The sequence below is a fragment of the Ursus arctos genome, unplaced genomic scaffold, assembly GCF_023065955.2.
Source record: "Ursus arctos isolate Adak ecotype North America unplaced genomic scaffold, UrsArc2.0 scaffold_19, whole genome shotgun sequence".
NCBI lineage: Eukaryota > Metazoa > Chordata > Mammalia > Carnivora > Ursidae > Ursus > Ursus arctos.
Window position 1 is genome coordinate 46,799,040 of NW_026622863.1, and position 23,242 is coordinate 46,822,281.

The window sequence follows — 23,242 nt, forward strand, 5'->3', positions numbered from 1 at the left end:
TTTTTCTGGGCGGGGCGAGTTTGCCTCGCGGAGAGCTCTTTGGATGGCCAGGTTCCCAGCCTCCCAGGACTTTCCGGCTCTTATTTCCCATAAGTCTGCGGGTCCGTTTCCGGTGTCCTGAAGGTTCCTGGACTCGGCGCGGTGAGTTGCTCATGTCGGAGGAAGTAATCAGCGTCGGGTCAGAACCGGCAGCGAGGGTAGGGGTGTCTCCTGGAGGCGCCCTAAGTGAGGAGGCCCGGGGTGCGGACAGGGCGTGTCGCGTTCGGAGCCTCCAGCCTGTGTGCGCGCGAGCGGCTGAGAGGGATGGTGTGTGACAGACGGCGTGTCAGGGCCGGGGTGTGTCTCCGTGATGGTGTATGCAATTGGGAATGTGTGACGGGGTGATGAGGTGCGGGGCCTTGTGGTTTTGCTTTGGCGGTGTGCTCCAAGTTCCCTCTAGACTTTCTCTGGGCCTGCCCAAGTTAAGTGACCGCAAGAGAAGGAGTCATACACTAAGCCCTAGAGTGAACGTTTCACGCAAGAATGCATAGGTCCAGTCTTGGGATGAGCATTGTACATCCGGAAGTGTCCTCTTGACATGCTCCTAGGAAGACGTGATGGGGAGGTCCCGGAGGTAAGATTCCTAGAAGGGGAGCGTCTAGGAGCTCCTTGAGAGCCAGCTACCTGTTTCAGAGCCACTGCAACCAGACCTCTGTCCCCAGCAATTGCTGTTAAACTCAGATTCCAGCCTTCCTTTCAATTCCATTTGGTTTTGCGTGGATGAAGGCAGATACGCCTCTAGACGGCGTTTTGGTTTTCCGTTTTCTTTCTTTCTTTCTTTCTTTTCTTTTTCTTTCTTTCTTTTCTTTTCTTTTCTTTTTTTTTTTTTTTTTAGTTAGGTCTGTGTTCCAAGAAATGCTGGTGTGTCTCATGATTCTTTTTTCCCCCCGCTACTGCTGCCGGGTTTCTAAGAAGGACCCTGAGGAGGAGGAAAGAATTGTTGCATATTTTGAAATCAAGGTTCAGGTGAGTGGTTTTTTTTGTTTTGTTTTGTTTTTTCAGGCAGTTACTTCTGATTTTAGATCATGAGAATATTTGCTTTCCTTGGCCTGCAGTATCATTGGTAGTGTCTATCCTGGGTTTTCCTTCTGCTGAATGACCCACTCTGCTGATGTATCTCTATTCTTAGTGACCCTCTATTGCCCTTATTCTCAATGGCTAGCTAGCTATTCAAATGGCAAATTCTTCAAATCCTTCGGTGCATTCTCCTTTCTAAGTATGCTGATGCTGTAGAAATACACCTCCTAGAGATTAGTGTTAGAGTTTTACTTTAGACTATGATCACTTGAGGAGATTGGTATTTAGGTGCTATCATGTGCAGACTATTTTCTGTCTTCTAACGGTCGTGATTTTTAAATCAAGGCAAGGTAGAAGGATTGTTTCCGTTAATAAATGACAATGTTTTAAAGCTTTTAGGGGCTGGGAATGTGATTGGGCTTTGAGCATAGGGGTTTGCAGTTTGCACCAACAAGAACAGAGACTTTCAGATAATCTTTAGGTAGAAATCTGTAACATTGCTAAACATGAGTTATTTCAGGTCCCACTTTGTGAGTATTGTAGAAGCGGTGCTGTGTTATGGTTAAGAGTAAGGCTCTGGACCTAGAGCATCTGTATTCAAATCCTGGCTCTACCTGTCACCAGCTCTGTGAGTTTAGGTGACTCGGGCTCTTTGTGTCACATCTACAAAATTAAGACAAAATAATTCATACCTCATGGGGCTTATAAAGATGTAAAATGAGTCAATGTGTGTAAAGGTCCTTAGAACAGGGCCTGCCCCATGATACAGGCTTAGTGAATATTAAGATTTGTTGTTACATGGTGATTCTGGATCATTTCACATCAACTTTTTATGATTGAAATTTGAAGAGAAATATGAAGATGATTGAGATGGATGCTTGCAAGTTTAAAAAAGTAACTAGATGCTCAAATGGTCTAGTACAGGAAATCTTAACCTGAGGTCTTGTTCCATTTCTGAGCTTCCAGGTGGTCACAAACCCCTTGAAATTGAGGCAGAATTTTTGTAAATATTTGTAAATTTATTTTTTTAAGTGAGCAAAAGGTCTGTAATTTCATGAGATTGTCAGGTGTACCTGACCCAGAAAAGATCTAGCTTCATTGTTCTGGAATTAAGATTTAATAGCTGGGAAGGAGCTTTTGTAAAATTAGGGTCCAGGGATATGGAAACAGTTAAGTAAATTGCAGTATATCCTGTAATGGAATAATGTGTACCTAATAAAAATTATGCTTATAAAGAATCAGAAGAAGGAAAAATGTAAATAATAAAATATTAAGTAATAGTTGTAGTTATGAACAAAAGTCCCCAAGATTATTATGAGTTATATAAGAATCCCATTCAGTAAGAGAGAGTTTTGAAAGACATTTTTCAAGGATTGTATCCAAAATGTTCTTTAATTGATTCTTCAGTGAAGTAGAGCAGTGTAGCCACACTTGTGGAGCATCTGTTCTGTACCAAATATTGTTCTGTTTGTGTGCATATATTTCCTTCCTCCAACTTTGAAGGTGACTTACATAATTGGTGTTCATTATGGGGGAATCTTTTTTTTTTAAGATTTTATTTAATTATTTGGGGGTGGGTGTGAGCATCAGCCAAGGGGAGGGGCAGAGGGAGAAGAAGACTCCATACTGAGCAGGGAGCCCAATGCAGGACTTGATCCCAGGATCCTGGGATCATGACCTGAGCCAAAGGCAGACACTTAACCAACTGAGCCACCCAGGTGCCCATTACGGGGGAATCTTGATAGTGAAAGTGTCTCAGTGTAGTGGTGAGCTACAGCTACGATGTTCTTCAACAGATGGTGGGTGTACTTTGTTTCTGGCCCACTGATTTTCAGTGTTGGGTCTGTTTTTTCAGTTTTCTTTTTTTTTTTTAAGATTTTATTTATTTATGCGACAGAGATAGAGACAGCCAGTGAGAGAGGGAACACAAGCAAGGGGAGTGGGAGAGGAAGAAGCAGGCTTCCAGCAGAGGAGCCTGATGTGGGGCTCGATCCCAGAACGCCGGGATCACGCCCTGAGCCGAAGGCAGACGCTTAACGACTGAGCCACCCAGGCGCCCCATGTTTTTTCAGTTTTCTTAATGACTGAAATATGCCCCTTCCCTATCATTCAGTTTTTTACACTTGGAAATATCTTTATATTTCTGATTATGGAATTAATACAGGTTTGTTGCAAAAAATTAAACAATCCAGGAAACATATAGAGAAGGAAGTTAAAATTACATCCTCTAAAGTTAATCATTCTTAATATTTTGGTGTGTTTCTGTTTAAATTTTTTTTTTTTTAAGATTTTATTTATTTATTTGACAGAGAGAGACAGCCAGCGAGAGAGGGAACACAAGCAGGGGGAGTGGGAGAGGAAGAAGCGGGCTCCCAGCAGAGAAGCCCGATGTGGGGCTCGATCCCAGAATGCCGGGATCATGCCCTGAGCCAAAGGCAGACGCTCAACGACTGCGCCACCCAGGCGCCCCTCTGTTAAAATTTTTTTTTTCCTGTGAGCCTGTCTGGTTTTGTTTCTGCAGAATAAGGTAACAGTGATGGGTAATACAATTGAGTTGAAGACCCTCTAGCTCTTATTTTGAAGAAGAAGAAACCCAACCGAGATGTGGGTTTTATTTTAATCTTGAATATGTAGAAAGAAGAGGGAAGTGTCAGTGATTTCTTATTTAAAAACCTGAAGTATGCACAACTTTTAGGAATATAGAAACACCATTTAAAAATCAGTTACAAGGGCCACGAAGACAGACTTTCAGAATTAGATTATTTTAAAGGTTAGTTCCATAGAAAATAGTGATAATTTCCAATGTATATGTTCTGTCTTATGAAAATCTATTTTAGAGGGACACCTGGGTGGCTCCGTCGGTTAAGCATCTGCCTTCGGCTCAGGTCATGATCCCAGGGTCCTGGGATTGAGTCCCACGTGGCGCTCCCTGCTCAGCGGGAAGTCTGCTTCTCCCTCTCCCTCTGCTACTCACTCTCTCTCTACCAAATAAATAATAAAAATCTGAAAAGATGTTTAAAAAAAAAAAGAAAACCGGTTTTTTGTTTTTTTTTTTTAAAAGATTTTATCCATTTATTTGACAGAGATAGAGACAGCCAGCGAGAGAGGGAACACAAGCAGGGGGAGTGGGAGAGGAAGAAGCAGGCTCATAGCGGAGGAGCCCGATGTGGGACTCGATCCCACAACGCCAGGATCACGCCCTGAGCCGAAGGCAGACGCCCAACCGCTGTGCCACCCAGGCGCCCCAGAAAACCGGTTTTATAAATAATATTTGCAAGGACAGATACTAATACCAGAAGGTAGAATAAGAAGATTATAGTTATCAATATTCAAATAAACCACCAATTTGCACAGAACAAGATTGAGCCTCTAGTTATCCGCAGCTTGTGGGGGTGGATATCTCCTATATGTCTTCCTGAGAACCTGTTTTGGTTATGTTGTTATTTAGGAAGAATAGCAGGCTCAAGGCTGGACTATGAAACTTTAGTTAACTTTGTAAGAAAATAAGCCTGAGAAGCACAGATTTTATTATGAAAAAATGAAAAGCAGCATTAACTTTATTATAATAGAATAAGGGACAGTAATCTTTTCCATCTTCAATAATGGCTAAAACTTACATTAAGTAATTGTTGTACACCTGCTGTTGTTGTTGTTGATGTTGTTGTTGTTTTAAGTAATCTCTTCACCCAACATCAGGCTCAAACTCATAACCCTGAGATCAAGAGCTGCATGCTCCTCTGAAGGAGCCAGCCAGGCACCCCTATTGTATGCCAGTATTTTACGTGGATTTTCTTACATAATCTTCAGTGCATCCATCTGTGGTGGCAATGTTCCTATCCCTCTTTTATTGACAAGGAAATAGAAGTGTTGAGAAATTGCTCACTGTCAAGCCCAGATTCACATCCTGAAAGTCCAACACCAGAGCCTTTATCTTAATTTCCTATACACTTCCCACATTGTGTGTACTTTACAAACCTGCCTGCCTCCCTAAGGAATTGATGATGTGTGTCTTTCTTCATCAATTAATATGGTCCAATACCATCAAACTAATGAGGAGGTAGCAGGCCACAGTCGAGCAAACCATCTGTTTACTGTTACGTAGTTTCTAATTCTTGGTTATCATAAATGATTTTTGGTTGAATATTCTTTTTTTTTTTTTTTTAAGATTTATTTATTTGAGAGAGAGCGGGCAAGCATGAGAGGGAGGGGCAGAGGGAGAGGGACAGAGAATCTCAAGCAGACTCTGCTGAGTGTGGAGCCCGAGGTGGGGCTCGACCCCATGACCAGGAGATCACGACCTGACCCGAAACCACGAGTCGGACAATTAATCAACTGCACCACCCAGGTGCCCCTGGGTGAATATTCGCGTATATACATCTATACTTCTCTAGCTGTTTAAGGATACATTCTCATAAGGGAATTTTGGGTAAAAATTTGCCCCAGTTTTAAGAACCCAAGATCGTACTTGGGAGGTAATACAACAACTGAAAGACACAGTTGTCACCTTTAAGACAAGGAAGACTAAATATACACAGGAATAACTAAGGCCGACAACAAAGGCCAATAAGCAATTCAGGCAACCTGTCTTAGGAGTTCATAGGAAGGTAATTATAGGCAGTACTTTTGGGTCATGACCAGCTTTGCGGAGGCAAATGGAATTTGTCCTGAGCTTTTTTTTTTTTTTTTTTTTTAAGATTTTATTTATTTATGTGACAGAAAGACAGCCAGTGAGAGAGGGAACACAGCAGGGGGAGTGGAAGAGGAAGAAGCAGGCTCCCAGCGGAGGAGCCCGATGTGGGGCTCGATCCCGGAACGCTGGGATCACACCCTGAGCCGAAGGCAGACACTTAACGACTGCGCTACCCAGGCTCCCCTGTCCTGAGTTTTATACCTTATAGGTTTTATCCTACTAATGTTTGTTGCTAAGTGAGACTAACAGGATCAGGTGATTCAGCAGTTACCGGGAGAGTATCATGTCTAAAAAGACAGGTCAGATACAAAATAAACCCATGTGTCAGAAGACGTGAAAAGAAGCAGGCTTGCAGTCTCCTCAATATATCCATGACATTTCTTGGGGAATTTTAGCCATTTTTTTCTAGGCAGGACATGAGTGTATATAGAAATTATATAATTAGTATAATGCATGGCCATAGTTACAACAACTCTGCAGAATTAAACAAAAAGAACAGTATGACCACAATAAAAACTTGACTGTATACACATGTATAACTGCCTAAACACTTTTTTCATCTCTTGACATCTGATTGTCAGTCTTTTCTATATTGATATACACATATAATTTGTAAATAGAATCGTACATCCTGTAAGCTGTATTTTCTATTGACAATATATCTTGATTATTTTCCCCAACTTAGCATAGTTTTATAGCGTTCCATTGCATGAATGTTCTGAATGCATTAAGAGGTCAGCTTTTGGGGCTCAGGCAATGGTACATCCTGTCCACTCCTGTGTCTTGACCAACTTTCCTCAGCCCCAAGCCCACGAAGGATGTTCTGGCTTGGACCATGTGCCTCTTTCTCAGCCCTGAGAGGTGGGAATGGTGGGAGGAGGATCCAGTCTGGGCAGCATTCAGTAGTCCAACCTCCGGCCCATATCAACATCCCCAGAATCAGGCACTGCCAGAAACCTTCCTACTGAAGGACGTTTGGGTTTTAAGTGAGTTTAGATTCCACAGATGGTTGTGGGGGTGTGGAGAAGCAGGAATGGAAGAGATAAAAGCTTATATTAGCTTCAGTCAGGATGGGATCACTTAAGCACACCCGGTCTAAAGCTTTCTTTTCCTTCCCCAGCTCTGGCTTTTCTGGATTCTGTGATTCACCAATAGAGGAACCCCATGGATTATTAATTAGTTCTTGCAATTCTAGAACCATGACTGATGTAAGTTGGTATTTCTCTGTCCTTGAAATATTGTGATTTTTAGGTCATGTGAATCTTTTCCTTAGTTGTCCTAAAGCTTTCTACATAACCCAGTCCTGACCTTCTTCTCAGTTCCTATTCCAGTAAAGGATAATGCCAAATAGCCCAGTGTCCTCCCTGGGTGCCTTTCTAATCAGTGTCATCATGTCATTGAACACATTATCCAACATCTGTGTGCTCAGTCTTCTATCAAAAGCAGCAAAGGGATAGTAGTCTTTTGAGGGAAATACTTGAGCTCCTGTCAAAGAATAACTCAAAGAAATATAATTAACAATTAGTACGTTTTTACTTAGATACAAGGAAAACCAGTAGTAGATTGATTTCATCTATCAAAGCACAAATAGGATTTCTATAGGGGAAGGAGAAAAAAGAGAATGAAAGACTGTAGACATTTTGAAAACAACAGTTATTCCTTTTCAGGTTAAGGTGCTGATTGGCAGGCATCCGGGAAAGAAGCCAGTCAGGATACAATGACCTTAGACAACTGGATGGTCACTCAAGAGGACGTTTTCAGTTGCTTGTGCCTTCTCTGGAAGAGCTTTGGTGTTTACTTAGGACATATCCACAATAGGCTGCCCTGGGTAGTGCTCTTTATTATCATCTCTGTTCCACTAGGGCTGCACCACTTCCCTTATCAGAATTTCTCATTCCTGTGTCAGGTCTGTGGGGTGGTGATTCAGTGGTGAGCGTCTACTTGACCACACAGGCAGACTTGGAACTTCTTCACACACCTGAGTTTCCCAGAGAGAGAAGATGGAATTTGGGTTTTCTTGGTCGCAACCTCAATTTCTGTGGGGCTTTGCAAGGCTTTTAGGATGAGGGGGCTTATGAGTGGGTCTTTCCAGGGGAAGTCGTTCTGTAATCGATGAACACCAGTGTCAAAGTTCATTTGGACATTGACCAGGATGCACAGATCTTGGGTGACATCTGTGTCATATATGTTGTGCCCTTTCGGTGGCCTCCAGCTCAGGAATGAGGAAAGTGTTAGGTGAGGGGTGGTTGATGGTAACAAGTAAGAATGTGACCTGGATTTCTAAGTACTGGATGATAGTAGATTCCTAGAATGAGGAAAATAGAATTTTTGTTCAACCTAAAGGTATATAGTAGAGATATTAATCTCATATATCTATATGGTGAACTGAATTGCAGCTAATAAAAACATCTTATGTATTCATCATTATAAGAGAAAAGACTTAGGATGTAATGAAACAGAGTGATTTACTTGAGGCTTAATGACAAGCCTTAATTTAGTGGAGATCATTTTTGTAAAATAGAGTTTGGAAATAAAGTTTTCTCATTTGCTTTTTGTATTCCTTAAAGGGAAAAGTTGGTGTAGGAGTTCACGTTAATAAAGAATTTATGAGGCAGGCACATAGCCGGTTGTGTGTATGTGTGCGTACTCCTCAAAAGCCTCCCCCCACCCCCACTGTTTTTATTTAATGGAAGAGAAACTGGGATTATTTTATAGATTACCAAACAGGTCTAGTTATTTCACAATATCCAAGAAGTTTTTTTCTGCTGTAACAGGATTCTTCTAGAACATGTGGACACTCTGCTTTAGTCGTACTGATTTCTTTACTTTTCCCTACCTTTACATATCACAGGCTTCCAGCCTACTTGACTGTTACATTTTCCTCTTCTTGCAGTTTATCCTCCACAATTCTTTTTTTCCCCTCTTGGAAATATTTTCTTAAATTCTTAAATTTCTTGAATTTCACAAGTAATATATGGGTTTTTGGTTTTAGGGCTTGGTGACTTTCAGGGATGTGGCCATCGACTTCTCTCAGGAGGAGTGGGAGTGCCTGGACCCTGCTCAGAGGGACTTGTACGTGGATGTGATGTTGGAGAACTATAGTAACTTGGTCTCATTGGGTAAGGTCATCTGCCTGAAATACTTTAGAGTCTTTTCTCTGCACCATCGGCTTTTGCTATGGGAATTATAAGGCTGTCTTTGAAGAAACCAGGTGAATTTCTTCTCCCTGTGCTCAAAGGGATGTTTTGATATTTGTTGGATTTGAAATGGGTTCATCGCGCTCCTTCCTCTTCCCATACCTTCCTGCCTTCTTCTGGCTTTTCCTGCAATGGCCTCTCTTCTTTAATTACTGAGGAGCTGGATTTGCATTATGGGGCATTTAATTCGTAACCATTGTCAAAGAAACAGGTTTCATACTGCATTTAACTTTAGCATATCTTAGAGATGATCTGTGTCCTTGCTACTCAGAGTGTGGTGGTTTTGTTTGAGGACCCATAGGAAGGCCAGAGCAGAGTTAGTGAAGGAGAGGATACCAAGAAGTTAGTGAAGGAGCTAGGCAAGGCACAGGTGATAGGCAGTTTTGTTGGTTTGGGGGAGCAATGTGGATTGTTTTCTCAGTGATTAGAAGCTTTCATTTGGTTTATGTGGGGTTTTAGGTTTTTTTATTGTTAAGTATTTGCATATCTAGCATTAGCTTCTCCTGGGGCTCTTTAGGTCCCACCCTAGATCTGCAGAACAGAGTCTGCGTTTACACAAGACCCCCAGGTGATCTTTATACACATTAAAGAAGCACTGTTCTGTGTTATTTTTTGACCCATATGTGGGGAGTATAGCTAGAAACAGGGTCCTGATGTACTGTGACTTTGAAAAGAGCCTCTCCACTTTATATAGAGGAGGATCGGATAAACAATTCATTTTTATACTAAGTGAACACATTCCTTTACTTTCAACATATTTGAGCTTGGAAGTTGCAGTCTGTGAACTTTGCATTTTACAAAGTTAAGTTCAACACTGAATTAAATCCTAAAAATGTCTCATGAAACTTCTTTTCCTGTTAGCAAAATAACAGCAGTAATAATGCTAATACTAATACTTAACACTGTGCTTAACTATAAACTAGGCTGTGTTCTAAGCAGAGCAAATACTTCAGCTTGTTTAACTTTCACAACATCCCCGTGAGGCAGGTAATGTTTTTATCAAATCCTTTTTTTTTTTTTAATGTTTTTTTATTACATTATGTTAGTCACCATACAGTACATCCCTGGTTTCTGATGCAAGGTTTGATGATTCATTAGTTGCGTATAACACCCAGTGCACCATGCAATATGTGCCCTCCTTACTACCCATCACCAGTCTATCCCATTCCCCCATCCCCCTCCCCTCTGAAGCCCTCAGTTTTATCAAACCCTTTTTATAGATGAGAATACAGAGACGCATGCAGTGTAAGTGACTTCCCAGGGTCACACAGCTAGTGGGAGGAAGTAGCAGCAATAGAGCCTGTAAGGAGGTCTGGCTCATGAGTCTGTGTTTTCAACTACTGTTTTCTATTTGCTCCAAAAAGAAGGAGATGGAATGAATCTAAAACAAGATCATTTTCCTACTGATGTAATCTCATGTTTTTTATTTCCATCATACTTGTCTTCTATGAAGTCTTTATCAATATTATTTTAATTTTTATTGCAAATTTAACCAAATGTTTTGAGCTTATCATTAAAAAAAAGGTACATACCATTTAGCATTTCTTTTCTTGCAAGCAGACACTCCATTTCTCAGTTGAATGTGACCTTATGGGAGCAAGGACAAGAGTCCTGGATGGTTGTGAGGTCAAGAAGTTGGAACCCAGGAAGGCAAAGGCAGGAGGGAACATCATTGCAGAGGACCAATCTCACAGGTCACACGGGAGGAGGAGAAACAGTGGGAAGGTGTTTGGAAAGCTCCCTACAAAGGACCAAGGCCTGTGGAGGGAGGAAACTGAGATCTCATTTTGGGCTATCCAATGAACTTCAGTCTGACCTCATTTCTTCCTCTCTTTGTTTTTCTTCTCATATTTCCCTTCCATTTCAGCAAGGAAGGCATTCTCTTTTAAGTTTCTGGTGCAGCCATTTTACTTCTATGTTAGATTCAGCCGCTTTCCAGCCCTTTTGCATTTCTGCATGTGTATGAATGAACAAATGCCTTCATTCATAAGTTCTGCAAATATTTTGCCTGCCTGCTCCTGGCCAGGCATTGTACTGGGCACTCTCAATACAGTCATGAACAACGTTGATAACTTGCCCATTCTCAAATGCAGTTTTTGTGTAGTCAGGAAGAAACTGAAAATAAGTAAATAAATGAATAGATACATAGTGTCATATAATAAAACATGTTGGTCAAGGAAGGTAAAGAGCATAAAAGAATAGAAAATGATAGAAATCGACAGGGCTAATGTAGATAAGATGGTCAGGGAAAGCTTTCTTGAATAGAAACATGAAGACTGGGATCAAATTATATGAATCTCTGGGGGAGGACTGTATCAATCACAGTGAACAGTAAATGCAAAGGCTCTGTGGTTGCAAAGAAACTGTTGCAATTGTAAGAAGGCCAGGGCAGAGTTAGTAACGGGATGTAAAGAAATTAAGTTGGTGAAGTAGATGAGGGCCTGACAATACAGTGTTTTTGTTGTTGTTTTAGGGATTTGGGTTATGTAGCCTTTTCAGTGTGAAACAGTTCACACATCTTTCCTTGGCTTGCATTCCTAGCTATTTTTGAAGATTATAGGTCAGTTATTTTGTAGAATGTCCCTCATTTGGGTTTGTCTGCACTTTTCTTCATGATTAGATTTAGATTTATGCATCTTTGGCAGCAATATCACAGAATTGGTGCTGTGTTCTTGCATTCTGTCCGGTAATGCAAATGGTTTGTCATTACTGATGATACTTTGATCATTTGATTAGGTTAGTGTCTGCTGGCTTCCCCCCCGTAAAATTAATAATTTTTCCTTTAATGGGTATTTTGTGAGGAGGGCCTTGGAGACTGTTAAATATATTCCTCTCCAAATTTTCAGTTTATTCATATATTGGATCTTTATTTTGGTGCGTTGTAATCTGTTCTTATTTATTTTGAAATATTTGAGCTTGTCCCAGATTTGATCTGTGGGAACCCTCTCCTGAGGCTTCTGTGTCCTTTGGCACATCTCTATCACTCATTGAGCATCTTCTTCTTATTTTCTGTCACAACCACAGGTTGTGTCAGGTTCATGTTGTACTTTCCCTGCTCCAGTCCTAAAGTCAACCATTTCTTCAAGGCGCCTTGGTTCCTTTTAGTGGAGAACGGTAGTTAGAAGCCAAAATTTGCATACCAGGGTTGCTCATTGCTGCTGGGCGATGGCTGCTCCCAGGTCTCTGAGTGGTCAGAACTAGGGAATATATGCATACATGCATGTGTACACACACATTTACATCTGTGTATTGAAAACCACAAGATAATACCCACCATGCCTCCAGCAACCCTCAGTTTGTTTCCTATAGTTAGCGTTTCTTATGGTTGGCCTCCCTCTCTGTTTTTAATCGTGTTTTATTTTTCCTTCCCTTCCCCTATGTTTATCTGTTTATTTCTTAAATTCCACATGAGTGAAATCATACGGTATTTGTCTTTCTCTGTTTCACTTAGCATAATATCCTCTAGTTCCGTCCATGTCATTGCAAATGGCAAGATTTCATTCTTTTCGTAGGCTGAGTAATATTCCATTGTATATATATATATACCACATCTTCTTTATCCATTCATTTGTCAATGGACATCTGGGCTCTTCCCATATTTTGGCTGTTGTGGACATTGCTGTTATAAACATTGGGGTGCATGTGCCCCTTCAAACCACTACGTTTGTAGCCTTTGGATAAATACCTAGTAGTGCAGTTGCTGGGTAATAGGATGGTTCTATTTTTAACTTTTTGAGGAACTCCATACTGTTTTCCAGAGTGGCTGCACCAGTTTGCATTCCCCCCAACTTATTTGCCATATTTCTAGCTCCCTTCTCTGACAGTGAAAAATTTGGCTTCCATTTTCCTTAATATATTATTTGCTCAAACTCTCTGTATGTAGCCAGTCTTCCATTACCAGCACCACCACTTTGGTCATGTGATTGCCCTTCTCATCCTACTTGGGCTGTGACAACCAGGTCACTTATACACAGACACTTGTCTTTAACCTGCTTGCACATGGGACAACTCTTTTATACTGACATCCCTCACAGAGGGTATCAGTATTGGTTGACTTTCAGTATCCTACTCTGGGCTTCATTTTATTAAGTCTTGATCCTTGAGTATGCATTTAAAAAATATTCATTGTGGGGCATCTGGGGGGCTCAGTTGGTTAAGTGTCTGCCTTTGGCTCAGGTCATGATCCCAGAGTCCCAGGATCGAGCCCTGCGTCGGGCTCCCTGCTTAGCGGGGAGTCTGCTTCTCCCTCTCCCTCTACTCCCGTACTTGTGCTGTCTCTCTCTCTCTCTCTTGCTTGCTTGCTCACTCTCAAATAAATGAATAAAATCTTTAAAAAAAATAAATTAAAAAAATTAAAATATTTATTCATTGTGGTGAAATGGGAAGTATTCATTAAGCTCTTCTGTTGTATACTGAAGTGTGGTGGCTCCCTTGAGGAAAACCAGTTGTGCAGTTGTTTGAATTGAGAGTCAACTAGCTGTTCTTTCCACAGAGCACCACTTTGTTCTTGAAAGAATGCCTAACAGACAAACTATTATTATTATTATTTTTTAAAGATTTATTTATTTATTTATTAGACAGAGAGAGGCAGCCAGCGAGAAAGGGAACACAAGCAGGGGGAGTGGGAGAGGAAGAAGCAGGCTCCTAGCAGAGGAGCCTGATGTGGGGCTCGATCCCGGAATGCCGGGATCACGCCCTGAGCCGAAGGCAGACGCTTAACGACTGTGCCACCCAGGCACCCCCAGACAAACTATTATTATTCAGACTTAGGTAGTTGGAAAATTTTTCTTATAAGCAGGCCTGTCACTTCGAAGACAAATAACAGTATTTGTTGCCAATGAGAAATTCAGACTTTCAAGTAAAAATTAGAATTGTGTGAAACAGCTACCGTTTTGAGCTTTACAACTTCCCAACACATAAACATTTTTCTGACGAGATAGATGCTAATCTTAACATACGATTTTTAATATATTGTGTAATGAAATACGTCAACATTTCAAAGATCTGCATAACTCTGAACGCTATTTTTCAAATGACCAGTGCATGATATTACAAAATTATGCCTGGATAAAAGATCATCCATAATGCAGTGGATTTTAAGGTAATATAATATGAAAAGTTCATGGGTATAGTTGCATATTTTACATTGCAACTAACCTTTAAGAGACTATCCCTTCTCAAGTTTTACTGTAGTATCAAAGAATAACATTTATAGTATCAAAAAATAACAATAGATATATGTAGGAAGCTAGATTTTCTTCACATACTTCAAACAAAATAGCATTTTGCCACAGAGTGAATATAAAAGCAGATACAAGAATCCAGTTGTCTTTTATTAAGCCATATATTGAAGAGATTCACAAAAAGTAAAATAATACTTATTTTTTGTTGGTTTGGAAAATATAATTTTCACAAAATTGTTATTTGTGTTATCAGGCAATGATTTATTCAAGTGAATTACTTAAATATCTTTTATTTCTCAGTTTTGATTTCTAATATGGTAAATATCAAAAATTATAATAAACAGAAGCTCTTTTGAGTCCTCAATAATTTTTTAACATTTAAAAAGAAGTTAGGGACACCTGGGTGGCTCAGTCAGTTAAGTGTCTGCCTTCGGCTCAGGTCATGATCCCGGGGTCCTGGGATCAAGTCCCATATCAGGCTTCCTGCTCAGCAGGGAGCCTGCTTCTCCCTCTGCCTTCCGCTCCCCCTTCTTGTGCGCGCGCGCTCTCTCTCTCACAAATAAATGAATAAAATCTTTTAAAAAAGCTTAAAAAAGGAAAAATAAAAAGAAGTTAAACCTATATTCATTTACTAGCATTGTTAAGCATTACTTACAAGTAATTGTAATACAAGTTCTTGCATGGCAATTCAGATTGGTTGAACTAAATTCAAGTTTACTGAACTATTTATTGATGCTAGACTGCACAGAAGTGCACTCCTTTTAGTTTACATTTGACCATCTCAAAGTAGTTGTAATCTTAGGTTGGCCAGTTTAAATACCCTGGCTTCCTTTTGGATAGACACAGTCCTTATACGCAAATGTTAATGTATACAAAGCAATACAAAGCAATAAGACATTGTTAAGTAAAACAATAGTTACTGCAGTTTGGCTGTGACCAACTGGCCATGACTACGATTACTTCCCACAAACACATCCATAGTACTTCTCTACCCTTTCGTAAATCAACTAAAATATTATAAAATCACCATTAGATAAAAATACTAACCTTATGTATTTTGTATTTGAAATAGACTTATACATGAGCAAGCAAAGAATTCACCAATAATTTTGAAGAATATAAGGGATCCTGAGACCAACACGTTTGAGAACTACTACTCCAGATGATGGGTATTTCAATATATGGTCTTTGTGAGGCCTCAAATGAATGCCTCTTTCCATTCAGGCTGTGTTACTCCAACCACCTTGTGGAAAGTCACTGTATGGATATAGAAATTAGTATTTGTTTACAGATCCAAGGGGGGAATCCCTGCATAGATTTCTGGGACTCTGTTGCATGGCTCCTTTATTTACTAAACCTTGAACTACAAATTCTAGCCACCTTAGCAGCCCTGAACTCAGATCCCAGTATCCTTTGCCCAGTGAGACCACTGCTCTCTATTTGGAGAACATTTTCCTTTACCTTGTCTTGGAGGAAGCAGCCAGGCATAAAGGGTGAATATGAAGTTCTCCTGATAATCTTCTCTAAAGGTTTCTCAGCCCTGTGTCTAGTATCCTATTTTGTAGCTTTTGGTTGGTTGTGGTGTGAGAGTTAACTCTAATACCAGGTTTTTCTTCATGGCTGGGGCTGGAAACCTCTCACCTTCATTTTGAAGAATATTTTTTGCTTTATATAAAACTCTGGGTTTTCTAGCTTTCTTCCTTAAAGGTATCATTCCGTTGTCTGGTAGCTTCCATTGTTACAGGTGTGAGATGAGCCATAATGTTTAGTTGTTCCTCTAACTTTAATGTCCCCCTCCCCCCTGCCTTCTTTTACTATTTTTCCTTTATCTTCAGTTTTCAAGTGTTTGATTATGTTCTCATTTGTTGCTTTTCTTTGTATTTATCCTGCTTGCAGTTTGCTAAAAATAAGTTGATTATTCATACGTTTTCATACATTTTGAGAACTTTCAACAATCTTCTCAAGTACTCATTTGGTCTTGTCCTCTATCTAGAACACTGTTGCCTGAGGTTGGGTTGTTTGATGTCGTTGCACAGATCTGACACTGTTCTTTTCTCCTTGTGCTTCAGTTTGGGTTTTTTAGTTGTAGAATTTCCATTTCACAATTTTAGATTTCCATTTCTTTGCTGAAATTTCCCATCTGCTCACTGCCCATCTTTTCTTCTAGAATCTATGAGATACTATTGAATGGCCTTGCCTACTGATTCTAATATCTGTGTCATCTGTTCTCTGTCTCTTTTGTGTGGTTTTTTTTGGGGGGTGTGATTATATATGTCCCACTTTCCCTGTTCCTCACCTATCTCATAATTTTTTATTGTCTGCCAGACATTTTGAAGAACAGTAAAGCATGGATGGTTTCCTGCCTGTAAAAGTATATGCTCCTTTCTCAGTTATTTAGGGTAAGGGGGTAATAACTCAGATCCCACCAACCATGGAGCTGAGCTGGGACCGAGTCATAGCTTGTATTAGTTTCAGTTTATTTCTGGTTTCAAATTGGATAAAAAAGTGTTTGCCGTTAACTTCCTACATGACCATGCACTTAACTCTTTGATTGTATCAGGATTTGAGTTAAATGGAGGTTGTATTATAGTTTTAGTTAGTTTTGTTTCACATGTTGCATCTCCATTAGAGCCTTGGAACTTAGTAACTGCTTGGCTTGCAGAATTTGTCTGGTTTCTAGCCCAACACCAATCACTCAGAAAAATTCCTGTGAAGAAGTATTATGTAGCTTAATGTTTTGTTTTGTTTTTTGTTAAGTATAGTTGACCTACAATATTAGTTTCAGCTGTGCTTGATTTTGTTTTTGAGTTTGGGGATCTTCTAGATTCCAGTTCTTCGTGCCAGCCTACACAGTCATTAAAAGTTTGGCTGAACCACACTTGGGCACATAAGGGCTTGATTGCTGGAAGGGCACATTTGGTTTAAGGGGTCAGCCACATGGGAAGATAAGGAACTTGTTAAAGTGATCTTTGTAGAATCCTCCAGAAAGCTGTTAGATCAGAACATTAAGATCATAAAAGCTGAAAAGTCAAAGCTGAGATTGTTGTTCAACAGGGTAGAGATGTGATGCTTAGCAGTGAGCTTAATAAGTCTCCCAATTCACTTATGGGTGTTTTTTCCAGTTTGCCTTGTATTTCTCTATTGAGGGTTTTTGTTTGTTTGTTTGTTTGTTTTCTGGTAAAGTTTTCTGGTAAAGGAAATAAAATATGTGGTTTTCTTGTTTTCTTTCAGATTTGGAGTCAACATATGAGACCAAAAATACAATTTCAGAAAAAGACATTTTTGAAATAAATTTTTCCCAATGGGAGATGAAGGAAAGAAGTAAAACTCTTGGCCTTGAGGCATCCATTTTCGAAAATAATTCTAAGTGCAAAAGCAAATTTGAGGGACCACAGGGACATCCGGAGGGATTCTTTAGTCAAATGATAATTAGGTATGGAAAAATGCCAACTTACAGAAAAAGCAAATCTTTTAGTGTACATCAAAGAATTCATAATAGAGAGAAACGCTATGTTTGTAAGGAATGCGGGAAGGTCTGTAGTCATGGCTCAAAACTTGTTCAACATGAGAGAACTCATACAGCTGAAAAACATTTTAAATGTAAAGAATGTGGGAAGGACTTTTTTAGTGCCTATCAACTCACTGTGCATCGGAGGTTTCATACTGGTGAGAAACCCTACGGATGTAAGGAATGTGGGAAGACCTTTAGTTGGGGATCTAGTCTTGTTAAACATGAAAGAATCCATACTGGTGAGAAACCCTATGAATGTAAGGAATGTGGGAAGGCCTTCAGTCGTGGCTATCACCTCACTCAACATCAGAAAATTCATATTGGTGTGAAATCTTACAAATGTAAGGAATGTGGGAAGGCCTTTTTCTGGGGCTCAAGCCTTGCTAAACATGAGATAATTCATACAGGAGAGAAACCTTATAAATGTAAAGAATGTGGGAAGGCCTTCAGTCGTGGCTATCAACTTACTCAACATCAAAAAATCCATACTGGTAAGAAGCCTTATGAATGTAAAGTTTGTGGAAAGGCTTTTTGTTGGGGCTATCAACTTACTCGACATCAGATATTTCATACTGGCAAGAAACCCTATGAATGTAAGGAATGTGGGAAGACTTTCAATTGTGGCTCAAGCCTTGTTCAACATGAGAGAATCCATACTGGCGAGAAACCCTATGAATGTAAAGAATGTGGGAAGGCCTTCAGTCGTGGCTATCACCTCACTCAACATCAGAAAATCCATACTGGTGAGAAACCTTTTGAATGTAAGGAATGTGGGAAGGCCTTTAGTTGGGGTTCAAGCCTTGTTAAACATGAGAGAGTCCATACTGGTGAGAAATCCTATGAATGTAAGGAATGCGGGAAGGCCTTTGGTAGTGGCTATCAACTTACTCGACATCAGATATTTCATACTGGCGAGAAACCCTATGAATGTAAGGAATGTGGGAAGGCCTTTAATTGTGGCTCAAGCCTTGTTCAACATGAGAGAATCCATACTGGCGAGAAACCTTATAAATGTAAAGAATGTGGGAAGGCCTTCAGTCGTGGCTATCACCTCACTCAACATCAGAAAATCCATACTGGTGAGAAACCTTTTAAATGTAAGGAATGTGGGAAGGCCTTTAGTTGGGGTTCAAGCCTTGTTAAACATGAGAGAATCCATACCGGTGGGAAATCCTATGAATGTAAGGAATGTGGGAAGGCCTTTGGTAGTGGCTGTCAGCTTAGTGTTCATCAGAGATTTCATACTGGTGAGAACCCTTACCAATGTACAGAATTTGGAAAGACCTTTGTTCATGGCTCACACCTTGTTCAACATGAGAGAACTCCTAGTAATGATAAACCTTATGAATATAAAGGATGTGGGGAAGCCTTTATATGGACAGCTTATTCAAATGAGACAATTGATATGGGTGAAACTTTATGATTGAAGAGATGAAAAAAAATTTTTTTATGTGTATAAACAACTTAACATGAGGAATCTTAATCTTGAGAAAGCTTATGAATGTAGGGAATGTGCAAAAGCCTTACCTGTGTGTGGACAATTTACCCGATATCAGAAAATTCATACTAGTGAGAAATACTTTGAATATAAGGAATATGAAAAGGCCTTCAGAATTTTATACAGTCTTACTGAATATCAGTTTATACTGATGTGAAATTTAAATGTAAGGAATGTGTGAAGATCTTTATTCATGGCACAAAAGTCTGGTAAGCATTGGGGAATTTGTAGTCATTAGAAACACTCTAAGAAATACAGGAAGAACCAAAACCTAATTCAGTTTCTGCTGTACACATTAGAGAACTCCTACTGCTGTGAAATTTTATGAATGTAAGGAATTTGGGACGGCTTTCAGATGTGATAAATATCTTAGGGTACATCATAGAATGCATCCAAATGAGAAACCCTTTAAATTGGGATGAAGGAAGGCCTTTAGACAAGTACTATTAAAATTGTTGTCTAGAGACTAGTGCCAGTCCACAAAATTGTTACCTGTCCATCATGAGATTAATGTGGAAAATAAGAATTAATGTTTGGAAACTTATAGCAACTTCATATTGCCATAACATTATCATTGTATTTTATAAAAGTATCAATCAGCTCATGAATGATTAGAAGTTAAAAAGTTTGCCCTTTCCCAGAAATAATTTGAGAGACAACATTCAGTTTTAAAAACATGAGACAAGTCACGATATAACTTAATTAGAATAAAAAATGCTTCACTTGTCACCTGTCTGATTAGAATAGCAGAATATTCACACTATAGGAAGATTTGGCTAATGTGTGAGTCACAACTTCCTTGTGCCTATAAAAGCATAATTTATAACAAATGTGCTCATTTAATGAAGGTATAGAAGCCTTCCAAAACTATTCAACCTTTGTTAAACTTCAGTGAATTCATCCTAGAGAATAATGTTATCAAGGTAACAAATACAGGAAATCTCTCACACGTGGCACAAAGCATACTTACTGTCCTCACCATTCCACTGCCTTACTACCTATGGGATGTTGAGGGAAAGGCTTATCTCCTCTGGGCATCATCGTTTCAATGTTGGTGATGGTACCTATCTAATAGTCCTATTTCAGAGAATGCATGGATTCAGTATGCATCAGATCCTTGGAAGAGTATCTTGTATGTAGCCTATGCTCAGTACATGTTTGCTATTGTTCTTATCCTCATCATTAGTGTTTACTAGTGAATTCTTATGGAAAGAATGCTCATTGGTGTAATGAATTTAGAAAAGCTTCCATAACCTCTCCATTTGAATTTCAGTAGTTCATTATGGATAAAATCTAGAAAAACACAAAAAAACTTGAGAGGATTTTTATTCAGAGTTTATTCCTGAAGCCGCATAAAAAATGAAGGCTGAAAAGAACTGTGGATTTAATAAGTGTTAAGCTGTTGGGAATATACCTGTCGAAGAACAGGGAGAGGTGTGAAGCAATTTGCCTGTAATGAATTCAAACAGAGAAGTAGCCAGTGATTAAAATTCTCTGCTCATGTAGAGATAAATTGCCAAGTTAAAAAGAAACAAAAAATTGTCCATTTGGGAATTCTTTCCCGAAATTTTATTATGACAAATTTCAGATACTCAGAAAAATTTAAAGTACTGTATAGTAAACATCCATATACTCTATTTAGAATCAGTAATTATTAACATTTGATCATATTTGCTTTCTCTCTGAAATTATAGGTATGTATGTGTACATATACTCACTTACCATTATGACATGGAAGTGGTACTTCATTCCTGAATATATTAGCATGCATCTTTTCAGAATAAGAACAACCTTTAATACCATGGTCACACAAGAAAATTATCAGTAATTCTGTAATATTCTTTTACACTCACTTCATATGTCCCAGGACTCCCAAGGTATCCTGTTGCTATTTATTTTCTAACCCACATCTTTTCTATATTCATGCATTGCATTTGGTTATCATATCTCTAGATTTTAATCTTGAAAAGACTTTTTGAAATGCTAAGGAAAGCTGTTTTATAGAATGCCATGCATTCTAGATTTGTTTCTTCCCTCATGGTGAGATTTAATTTGTGCCTCTATCCTTTGTATCTCTCATGAAGTCAAGTTAGAGCCAGAGACTTAAACATTTTTGTTCGGAATACACCATATTTGGTGATATATACTTCATGTTGCAATACACCAGAAACACATAGTAGCCATTTTTCTCACTATTGCCAATGCTAAGTTTGGTCATTTGATTAAGATGATGACCCCAAGAACTCTCCAGTATAAAGGTCCATTATACAGCTAGTAAGATTGGTGAACTACTTTTGAAAAGGTAGTTCTATCATATGTATATATAAGTTCTGAATCAAAGAGATAATTGAAACAATTACAGATTGTTCAAAAAGGAATGATAGTTAAATTGTGTATCAGAAGTTGTAGAATGTGCCTGAGGCTCTATTCAGTGGAAAATACCTTTTATAAATGTCCTGGAGGAAACCAAGATGCATCTGGCCAGATGGAGGGCCAGAACTATGCCTTGTTCTCCCCCCATATCTACACGGTCCCTGTCACACTGATTTAAGAAGAACAAACCGTAAACCAATATACAGAAGCATTTTATACAACTAAAATTGTCCCAGAACTTCTGAAATTATGTCTCAAGAATTACCAGAACTGAATAGTACTTGAGAAACTGGGATTCTCTGGTTAGTGAAGCCTATGAAGCAGAACCTACTAAATCCCCTCTTCAGGAAGAGTCAGAAGCACCCTGTCAGCTTAGGCAACTGAAGAATATTCTGGTGAATGAAATTGTTTGACCTAATTTAAACTTGTAATCTCCAAGTTTACCATGGAAATACTGATTCCCATTACCTATTTCCATCTTAGGGTTATGAAACTGCATTGGGGAATGCTGCCACAGCTAGGAGTCCCTAAAGTTGGATATTTCAGTCACTAAGTCTGCTTGTTATGATGGAATGGTAGTTAGCATCATGCTGGCAAGCGATTGCCTTCTAATGTTTTCTTTTATTCGTGAGTAAAAATCTTTGTTGTATCTAAGTTGAAAGGGCTCCTGAGTTATCAAATGTCATTTCATCATCTCTTCCTGCAATTGTATAGTATTTAATTTGTTAATGTGATAATTTATATTGACAGATTGTTTTGATTTTTCGCCCATTCCTGGATATACCCAGGTAATTATTGGTGTATGTATGTATTCTGGTGCACTGCTAGATTTCATTTGCTATTACTTAATTTAGAATTTTTACACCTCATGAGTGAGATTATATAAAAGTTTTATTTTTGAGGTATTTTTGTTTGTTTTTTTTTATTGAAATTACCTGTTCTTTAAAACTGTATGACTGTATTGGGTTGTTTTGTTTTGAATTGGAGATCCTTAATCACTTTTCTAGTTCCATCTGTTTATTTTCTTGTCTTTGAAATTCAACTTTGGACACAACAAATTCAGAGTGCCCAGCACAGTTCTTTTAAAGAGGCTTCGCAGCCATGTAGTACCAGCCAAGATCCACATAAAAGGAGCATTCCAACACTGAAAATTCTTCACTATGTGTTCTTGGGAATACTCTGTTGGGAAACCAGAGCTCCTTATCAGACTCTTATGATCATACTTGTGCATGTTTTTCTGCATATACTGAAAGTGGAGTTGCTTGGGTTTGGTCATGGGTATGCCTATGTTCAACCTAGTAAGTTTTAATTTTTCTAAGTAGGTTTCCAAAAATACCAACTGGCACTTCCACCAACAGTGTACGAATGTTCTGCTTTTCTCCATATCCTTGACAATATTTGTCATCAGTTAAAAAAAAAAAATGTTTGCTACTCAGGTAGGTATCATGGTTTACATTTCCATTTTTTTCTGATTATTTATTAGCTATTTGGATATTTTTTCAGTATCTATCCACTCCCTCCTCCTGACGTTGGATGTATTAGGTGTGTCTGGTTTCACAAAGCATTTGTAAAATTTGTAAGACAGCATTTAAGGCCTAGGCAGTGCCTGTGTGTGTGTGTGTGTGTGTGTGTGTTTCATCCCCCACCAGACAGGAGCTGGTTGATGGCTGTGATGAAATCAGTTTTATCTCTGTATCTGTAGCTTCCAGTATGAACTATGACCTTTAGTGATTT

General features: G+C 39.1%; 1 protein-coding gene across 8 annotated transcripts; it reads left to right on the plus strand.

The window, feature by feature from the left end:
• The first annotated feature begins 97 nt into the window (after positions 1-97).
• On the plus strand, positions 98-22,413 carry ZNF283 (zinc finger protein 283). 8 transcript variants are annotated; one of them, XM_044378139.3, is made up of 6 exons: positions 98-141; positions 955-1,005; positions 6,867-6,954; positions 7,414-7,574; positions 8,739-8,865; positions 17,358-22,413. In XM_044378139.3, the coding sequence occupies exons 4-6, from the start codon at positions 7,464-7,466 to the stop codon at positions 19,058-19,060; spliced, it is 1,941 nt and encodes a 646-aa protein (XP_044234074.3). In that variant the 5' UTR covers positions 98-141; positions 955-1,005; positions 6,867-6,954; positions 7,414-7,463; the 3' UTR covers positions 19,061-22,413. The 8 variants fall into 8 exon arrangements, with proteins under 8 accessions (XP_044234074.3, XP_044234076.3, XP_044234073.3 ...); XM_044378138.3 differs by lacking the exon at positions 7,414-7,574 and having other exon boundaries at positions 109-613; XM_026482136.4 differs by lacking the exon at positions 7,414-7,574 and having other exon boundaries at positions 112-613; positions 952-1,005.
• The last annotated feature ends 829 nt before the right edge of the window (positions 22,414-23,242 follow it).

Coding starts and splice junctions, on each gene's coding strand:
- ZNF283 (XM_026482136.4), top strand. Junction 1,006..6,866: donor ATTTTGAAATCAAGGTTCAG/GTGAGTGGTTTT, acceptor TTCCTTCCCCAG/CTCTGGCTTTTCTGGATTCT. Junction 6,955..8,738: donor ATTCTAGAACCATGACTGAT/GTAAGTTGGTAT, acceptor TTTTGGTTTTAG/GGCTTGGTGACTTTCAGGGA.